At 38.8% G+C, this 9,944-nt stretch overlaps 1 protein-coding gene across 1 annotated transcript; it reads left to right on the forward strand.

The window, feature by feature from the left end:
* The first annotated feature begins 1,102 nt into the window (after nucleotides 1–1,102).
* On the forward strand, nucleotides 1,103–9,944 carry LOC115920344. Its single transcript, XM_030975975.1, has 5 exons — nucleotides 1,103–2,141; nucleotides 6,043–6,138; nucleotides 6,599–6,727; nucleotides 7,275–7,324; nucleotides 8,710–9,944. Exons 1-5 carry the CDS (start codon nucleotides 1,421–1,423, stop codon nucleotides 8,791–8,793), a joined length of 1,080 nt encoding a protein of 359 aa, XP_030831835.1. The 5' UTR covers nucleotides 1,103–1,420; the 3' UTR covers nucleotides 8,794–9,944.

Here is a 9,944-nt window from a genome sequence, read left to right on the forward strand (position 1 = left end):
TTTTCCTAATGTCTTAACTCTTGTCTTCTTATTTTTCTATCATTAAAAACCAAACAATCGCAACGTCCGACTTCTTGTTTAAAGTAAATTTCCTCACGCACCCCAAACACCCACTGACCCGACACAGCATCTATGCATAATGAGTTCTTGCTCCCTCGATGAGACACCTCCACCCAACAACCCCCCTCCCCCCTTTCCTCTCTCTCTCTCTTTCTCTCTCTCTCTCTCTCTCTCTCTCTGTCTCTCTCTCTCTCTCAATTACTCCAACCCCTCCTCTATCACGCTCTTACCCCCTCTCTCTTTTCTCTTTTATCCCCTGTTTCTTTTGTTTCCTTTTTCTTTTTTCGTTTCTCCTTTTCTTTCTTCTCTTCTCTTTCCTCTTTTCTCTTTCCCTTCTTTCCCTTTATTTCCTTACTTTTTCGTTTCTTTTTTCTTTTCATTTCCTTCCCCGCTCATTTTTTTCCATCCCCTCTTCTCATTTTCCCGACGGCAGCGAAATTTTACCGACAATATCCTGACATGTGCGTGTGTCGCACCCCCTCCCTTAAGCGACGCCCCTGCCCCCATCAGTACGCCAGTATTCAGGGAGTCATGTCTTCTCACCCCTATGATAATAAAAAAAAACACACACGCTTTCCTATTCTCTCACAATATTTCCACGATATGCGCGTATCGCTATTATTAAATCCACTATTGATAAATTATTTAGGGGCATGCGAAATGTTTAGGAATTACAATTCCTGTTTACTCTCCTTTTCTTTGAATGGAATATAATTTTGATGTGATTCAATTCATGTTTTATTCTTTATTTTATTTTTGGTTAAGAAATACAAACCATTTTTACTCCATTACTGCTGATTTTTTTTTCTTTTTCGGGGGGATGCGTTTTGCCAATAAGTAAATTCGGCGCCCCTCTTCCAAATGCTACATTATTTCGTGGTCAGATGGTTAAATATCTTCCTCCTTATAAGTTGTCGGTATGTTGACCTCCTTATAAGTTGTCTGTATGTTGACCTCCTTATAAGTTGTCTGTATGTTGACCTCATTTCGTGATCTTGAAGACAATGTTAATGGTGCACCTTCTCGATTCGAGTGTCCTTGTTACTTGGTAAAAACAAATATATCAGAGATAACATACAAGCAGACCGATCGTGATTTTAGATACATGTACTGTAGCAGGCTTCATGTATAGAAAGAACGTTCGATCAGTTCCAAAGTTTGATGAACTTTATAGGTTATCCTTGTGCTATATACCACAGCTTGACAGTTTCATGATCGCAGCATAGTATCTAGCTCTGGCTCTGTCTGTCAATGACCCGACTTGTTTTTCTGAACTTGGATTCCGTCAATTTCCGTATTCCAGTGTGAAACTGAGCGATTATTGTCGTGTTTATAACTGAGAGTGGTGTTGCGTTTATATATGGCAGGGTTTGGATCATTGTTACCTACGCCAAGACGGAAAATGGCGGGAAAACGTATGATTATTGGTGTAATGTGCATCGTGTGTTTGGTGTCAGGGGTGTATATCAAGTTCTTCAATCACGAATCATCAGATCAACTTCTCATAGCTAATCGACAAGGTGTTCAAGGTGATGCTGTCGTTATCGCAGCAGCTAAACCAAACTTTCATCGGTTAGGAACAAACATCAAGAAAGAAGATTCAAACAAATTAGACACTGATGAAGGTGTTCAAAGGGTAGAAGCACAACAACTAGAACAAATAATTGATGAAGGTGAAACTCATCAAGTGGATGATAATGAAGAGGCTGAATTGGATGAAGCAAGGTATGAAGATAATGAAGAGAAGAAAGATGAACGGGGAGACGATTACCAAGAGGAAAAACCTAACGACGTCCAGAAAGATGAAACTAGCCACGATCAGGTCGATCCACAACCATTCGATGCCGATAAACCAATCGAACGTGTAGAAGGAGAAGACGACGAGGAGGAGGATGAGCTCCTGCACGATGCTGGTGGGGATGGGGGCGAACAAAAAGAGAAGGAGGAAGAGGAGGAGGATATTGAGGAGGGGTATGAGAAACAGGATGGGCGTGGTCCACATGGTATCAAACTCTTTGATTGGGATTACTGGGTGAAGGACAATCAGTTTGTGGACCTAGGGAATGTTTGGGGGTATTGTGGTAAGTACATACACTGTTCACCACCACCACCACCACCACCACCACCACCACCATCATCATCACCACCATCATCATCATCATCATGAATAACATTCACTTGCGCATGGGATATGAATAGGAGTCATGCACACACAGAACATTTTGTGTACAATAAAAGCACAAACTTTTCAATTTATTGCTTGATTCATTCACTAAAACCAAAAAAAAAAGAAAAAAAGAAGGGGATGGCGTTCAGTTACAAGACTGGTTTACAAAGGGGCCGTGTTACAATATGAAATATAAATACATTTACCACCAAAAAAAATATGTATAGGCAGTATTGGTTGATACAGAGCATATAGGTTTGTTTTCTACAGCCTAGTACAGTCTATTAAAGCAAGGGGTTTCACTGCAGACTGTGCATAGAAACGTTTGAAATGCTTTCGTAGATATTCCTATTGTATGCTAATATCAGACGTGTGTATCCAATTCCTTAGTGAATGGTATAAACAATTTTGTTGATAGTATACAAGTCATGCACTTGATATACCTACATGTTTAAAGAATATAAGGTCAGTTAAGAAGGTTGTGTGTTTTTAATTTCAGATTTCATAACGTTAATTTGCAAGCTTCCAGGTAATGGTCTTTCCAGCACACATTCAGTGTCATTTGATTCCATATATCCGGTGCTTCAACCTTGTTTAATCCCGTGATCTATGAGATAAGGCCCCTCTTACGACCATGTAGTAGGTCCATGCTCTAGCTCACCCTGTCTTTGTTGTTGTCTTTTGTGGTGTTGGAGCGGAAGGGGGTGTGGGGGGGGGGGGGTAGTCATCAGACACGTGATATAAAGTAAAGAGGTTAAGTTTGCAAAACAATATTGTAATACAGCCTGTTTTTCAGTAATGCTATTTTTACCCGTTCCTCATAGATGTTCGGCGTGCGTTAATCGCTGTGCTAATTGCAATTATAATCAGGCATAATTGCTCATCCCCTGTGCTGTTTTTCTAATATTAAGATATATACATGTAGGCCTACTATTATCATACACATTCCATGTATCTGGAAGCCTGGCATTATAACATAACAAAAAGTTGTTAAAAATGCGATCTGCCAAAATAAATCGTCCGACTTGAAATGGTTCTAGGACAATTACCCCCTGGGCAATCACCCCCAGAAAATTACGCCCCGGAAAACTAAACCCCAAGGCATTACCCCCTGGATAATTAACTCCTGAAGAATTACCCCCAAGGACAACTACCCCCGAGGACAAGTCTCCCCGAGGACAATTACCGCCCCCGAAGACAACAACCCCCGAGGACAATTACCCCCCCCCCCCCGAGGACAATTACCCCAGTTATTATAATATCCTATAAGATATGAATTTACCCAATAATTGATAACTTCGTGAATACTCTTCTTTATTATTAATGCCTATATTCTAAATCGCACTAAAATTTTTTTAAAAACGAATAATTCAACAATCATGTTTGATCTTTGTAACTTTGCCATAACAACGTAAATTGTTAACATCTCCAGTATCATCAACATTCTGTATAGGCAGGCACGTAGCCACGGGGGGGGGGGGGGGGGGGGGGGGGGGACATGCACGTGCCGGCCTCCTAAAATTTCCAAGATCGGTTGAACTTTTTTAGACCCCTTTTTTGACCTCTATCGATTACATGTATGTGCCCCCCCCCCCCAAACATCGAACTCTGGCTACGTACGTGCCTGTGTAGAGGTGTTGTAGTCTGTGGATAAGTCTCCGGACGAATGGTTCAAACCCCTGTTGTATCATAGACGTACGTCTATGGTTGTATACACTAATGTCCCTTCCCAGGACCAAAATCCAGTTAAAACCAATTGGAGCAAAACCAATTGAAACCAGTTGCCAACTGGTTTCAATAGGGAAATTGGAACAACTGGTTCCAATTGAAACCAGTTGCCAACAGGTTCCAATTGAAACCAGTTGAAACCAATTGCCAACTGGTTCCAATTAAAACCAGTTGAAACCAATTGCCAACTGGTTCCAGTTGCCTAATTGGTTTCAACTGGAACCAGTTGTTCCAATTTCCCTATTGAAACCAGTTGGCTTCAACTGGTTTCAATTGGTTTCAACTGGTTTCAATTGGTTTTAATTGGATCCAATTGAAACTTACAGTTGGCATAAACTTAATTAGTTATAAGTTAATTAGCTCTTGCACTAATTATCGCTCATGTCAACACAGAAGCATTGTTATATGTGTCTACATTAAGTACAATGTAAAGGGCATTATAATATGCAGACCATATAATATACTTAACAAGGAAAGCATTGCCATTATATATGTTTGTATTTGATGTATTTTGTACATGGTTAGTGTTTTACTAATCAACTTTTAATCTGTGTAATTACAAAAATATGTTACTAATGAACATGCTTATCATTGCTAATTAATCTTTATATTTATCTAAAACAAATGCATTACTTGCAAATGAAAATTAATTAATAAATACATTGTAAATCAAAATAAATTACATAAAACATTGATCTGCACACAAGCAGATAATATGCAAATTAACTGGTTTCAATTGGATCCAGTTGGGTAACTGGAAATTACTTCTAACTGGAAATGAATGCTAACTGGAACCAGTTGGGTAACTGGAAATTAATTCTAACTGGAACCAGTTGGGTAACTGGAAATGACTTCTAACTGGAAATGAGTGCTAACTGGAACCAGTTGGGTAACTGGAAATGAATTCTAACTGGAACCAGTTGGGTAACTGGAAATAAATTCTAACTGGAACCAGTTGGGTAACTGGAAATGACTTCTAACTGGAACCAGTTTGGTAACTGGAAATGAATTCTAACTGGAACCAGTTGGGTAACTGGAAATGAATTCTAACTGGAACCAGTTGGGTAACTGGAAATGACTTCTAACTGGAAATGAATGCTAACTGGAACCAGTTTGGTAACTGGAAATGACTTCTTACTGGAACCAATTGGGTAACTGGAAATGAATTCTAACTGGAACCAGTTGGGTAACTGGAACTGACTTCTAACTGGAAATGAATGCTAACTGGAACCAGTTGGGTAACTGGAAATGACTTCTAACTGGAACCAATTGAGTAACTGGAAAAATTATCTTACTGGTTCCAGTTGCACTTCTTATTGGTTTGAACTGGAAATGAGTACCCATTACAATATTTTCCAGTTTGGCAATTGGTTTCAACTGGAAATTTTCTATTCCAATTGAAACCAATTGAAACCAATTGAAACCAGTTGAAACCAATTGAAACCAGTTGGAGATTTCAACTGGTTTCAATTGGATTTTGGTCCTGGGTTGGCAAGACATTAATCTACGATTGCCAGAGTCCATGTAGGTGAGGTAAATGGGTATCTGGCAGGAATGAGTTCATCGCTACCAAGCCAGGGTAATAGTAATGGAGCGCTATGAGTGGCAATGTGCCAGACATGAATGAGCGCTATATATACAAAACTCCACTATTATCACTTTCACCCTCTTTTGGCATTACATGGATCCAGCTCTCAAGAACAGGTTTATACTAGTGGGATGACATGTGAAAGAGCGAGGCGATCGAATTGGAAATGTGCGTGTGTGTGTGTGCGTGTGTGGGAGGGGGAGGGGGCTCTTCTCTCCGAGTTCTTTCTTTCACCCTAAGTTCCCATTTAGGTTGCAAGTTGCCTCCGTGGTGTCACCTTCGCAAGGAATTATTTCGTCGATTTTTTTTCCAGAATTATTTAAATCGAGATTTATAATAGTTCTGTTAATCACTCTTTCCCAGTAACTCTTCAGATGACACGATGCCTGATGCATTTTAAACTGAGTGATTTCATCTATCGTTGGTTTTATTTCTTTCACTCCAAGACAAGTGAATTTTGAGAAACAATGCTGGTTTTTCTCTGTTTTCCTACTAACAGATGACGATGATCCACCTGTGATCGGCAAAATCATTCTCCTGGAAGATGAAGAAAGAGGAGGGGTCAAAAGTATCTTTCTCTTCAACACTACATTTGGTAAGATTATCATCTGGAATTTCAAAGTCAACAGAATGCATAATAATTTGTATCGTTGTATTCTTGTTAGATATTTATTTATTATTTCGTTATTGCAACAAAAACTTTAGATTGGATTTAAAAAACATCGTACATTATACGTGAATACTTCAGTGAATTGTTATTATAGGCCTAGAGTACTACATTGTCATTTGATTTAAAGTCCACATAATTTAAGTGTGCACCATGTCCATTCATTATGTCACTGGCACTGGCAAGCATGAAGAGCGAAGGCAGAAGCAATCACATTGTCAATCATAGTTGCTCTTATCACCTATCTTTATCATCTAGGTCAGAGTTAGAACATGGATTAATATCTTGTCATGAATATATTATAGCGCATTATTACGAAAGATAAGTTGCTACTATAATGTACTCATCTTTTAAGATCTTTTGCTTTTGTACTTTGTGCGTCTGACAGATAAAGACGTATTAATGGGTAAGGTTGAGATCAGCATTGACTACAATGGCATGCACTTCTTTACTAAAACTGCGGATCTGGAGGATCTTGAAATAGAAGGAGATTTTTTCAAGGCTCCAATCGTAAAAGGTATTTCCCTCATAATATTATTGTGTCTGTGTGGTATATTTTCATCTATAAATGCTCATTTAACGTACAGTCTTTGAACAACAACATGAACCTAATTTTCAAACTTTATGATATACTGCATTGGAATAAAAAGTGCCAGGCCAAGCACTGACAATGTTCAGTAACTGATTATTTGACCTACTACACGATATGATTACATCACTGTTCTATGTTCTGCTTTGTTGTTTCAGCTGGAACCGAGAAAATACCCCCCCCCCCCCATTTTCTTGTACACATGCATTTGTTCCCCTTGTAAGTCCAGTTACTGCCACTGTTTGAAATAATGTTTATAATTTGAATTGATTGTTAAAATGGCCAAAACCACGTTTGGCATGCACTGATGTTTGGGGCCATGACATGCAGTCCTGACAGGGTAAACTCGATAATTATGCTGATGCTATTTTCCTTCGTAGATTCTGGATGGAACATTCTATCCTTAAAAATAATATGCTGATGATAACAATTAAAACCTATTTCTGTATTCAATTTGCTTCTCTCTCTCTCACAGGCGATCACTATTTTGTACGTGAAAAGCATATATCTAGTTTTATTCCTAAGGTAAGTACTTCCCATCTCCCCTTCGTTAATATTCATTTTCTTTATGATTGAATATATTTAGTTATTTTAAAGAGCTACCTCCCGACACCCGCTAGCTAGCCTCCCTTCTACAGCCCGGACAAGTGCCTCCATCATATTCCAACTAAAATACTATAGGCCTATCACCAAGAACATCTACCCCGTAGAACAGGCAGAACGATTATGCCCCCTTGTTATTATTTCATGCCACTATGTGTTAGGCCTATTCCATAATACATGTATGTTGGTATAATTATTTCATTCTCGGGCAGTAGTATAATACTGTATTCGACAACAAAAATAAAAATAACCATATTTGCCAATTTTAATATCACTCTGTTGTCGCGAGATGGCAACATTCTTTTACCATGGAAACATTGCTCTTTGGCTAAAATGCTATTAATATTCGAATATGTAGAGTGTATTTTTATCTTACGGAACGGACATGGGTTTGTGAAAACGAGCTACCTTCCTCCCTGAAGATAGCTGCAGATCAAGAAACTCTTAAAGCCCCATTATATTTTACTTTGCAAGGTAATAGGATTTTTGTTTAAATCGAAACATTGGCTCATCCAATCTTTGAAAATAATGTATGGTCGTCTGAGTGTCCCAAAATCATGGAAAGCTCATTAAATCTTCAAGGAAAAAGGCGACATTTAGAAAATTGCCCTATATGGTCTGGATCGGATCGGGGAGTTCGTTAGCATGAAATCGAATGACAAGAATATAATTATAAAATAATTCACCACACACAATATTCCAATGAATACTTGTATGACAAAAGTTTCGCAAATTTATTATGCATCTAGTTCCAGCCTTGCAATCATAACAGCGTGTATAGAGGTGAGAGGGTGTATTGCCCCACATATCGGCACATTATTGTAAGCTCTGGCGGCTTATATTATTCCAGTGTTCAACTATACCCATCGACAGGCGCGGATCCAGGATTTCTTAGAGAGGGGAGGAGGGGGGGGGGGGCAAGTTTGAAATCAATTTGAAATTTAATGTGCTTAATTTTGAAAATCGTGCCGGCCGATATTTCGCTCTGTTGGGGAGGGGGGGTGGCATAGTGAGTGCTTTCTTTTTATTACTAAACATACCTCTCTTCCCTTGAGCAAAAAAGAAAAGGTAAATTTCTGGTCACAATTTTTTTAAAAACTTTTTTTTTGCCTACGGGGCCGTCTTTTTTTTTGGGGGGGGGGGTGGGTAAGGCCCACTCGCCCCCTGGATCCGCACCTGTCCATCACATTCGCTTTAATGCCCTAATGCCATATAGATGGCAAAACTGAATATCTCTATTCCCATTAACACTAGGCCTAATTTTCATTAAATATTTTATTTTGTATTTCTGAATGTTTGATTTACAGGGCCATTACTACGGGGAAGCTAAGATGACCGACCAAAATGACAGATCGCTATTATGTGCAACAATGAATCTACACATGAAATGATCGTCGTCTGTCTAAAAACCATTCCAAAATGTGAGAAGGGTTGCGTATAAAAAAAAAGGTGCTAGTCTCCTTTTTTTATGGCGATGTCGAAAATGATGTTGGTGGCGATGTCAGTGGTGATGACAGTGGTGATGTCGTGCAATAATATAGGGGTGAATATAGTTTTAATACCCGATGTCAATATCGATGTCATACTACAATGAACTTTGAATTCATCTTCTTTGTAGGCCCTATATAGTATATCACGGGTGAATTCGGTGAACCAACTCTGATTTTCATTTACTATGTATACCGATGACATATCAGCCTCGCATATATTAAGCCGAGATAGAAACAACTGCTCTCTTGATGTGAAAATTCGGCCCTTTATGGCGTGATTTGGGCCTACATCCGCACTATTCACTCTATATTGTGTGTTATTGATCATGGTGTGAGGGGGAGGGGAGTTCTCGTGCCCCCCCCCCCCCCCTCGATTCGATTCGGCTCTGTTTATGGTAAAATTAATGTTTTTTTATTTTGTATATGTCTCTTGTTAATGTTAATCTATTGCAAATGCTGAATATACATCCATGAAACCAATTCATTGTATGTAGATGTCCAATATAATGTGCACGACAATTAAAGGCCTACATAATCATCTCTTGTCATCGTCTCTTTGATAGCGTGACTATAGTATCCTTTGACCCTTGTACTGGCGATAGATTGTAGACCTTTTTTGTGCTGACACCCAAGTCTTCTGATCTTAATGTAACCATTGTAATCAGTGTATTATCAAGTCACATCACGCTTTCTATGCATGGTAAAACAATCTACCTCGGAATATTTTCTATCCCATTATTTTGTAATCATTGCCGTAATGTTTCGTTGTTGTTTTGTTTCATGCAGTATTACTCTGTTTGGTGCCATCCTAGTAGCCTTTGTTTTCTATTGGTATATGTCATGTAGCTGCAAGGTAGGGCGAATGTAAGGCAAATGCTACGTTTGCTAAGTTGCAGAATCTATATAATTATGTATCTATATTATGCCCCATAGCTTGGAAGCCGTTGTGTTATGAAAAGGTTCTGCATATTAACACTGTATCCAGGTCTTCTATGTCATTAAAGGTACTATGTCCCTTTTGCAGCCAACCTCAAATTATGTAGAACTTTGCA

This window comes from Strongylocentrotus purpuratus, unplaced genomic scaffold (assembly GCF_000002235.5).
Source record: "Strongylocentrotus purpuratus isolate Spur 01 unplaced genomic scaffold, Spur_5.0 spur5_scaffold_8, whole genome shotgun sequence".
NCBI classification, from domain to species: domain Eukaryota; kingdom Metazoa; phylum Echinodermata; class Echinoidea; order Camarodonta; family Strongylocentrotidae; genus Strongylocentrotus; species Strongylocentrotus purpuratus.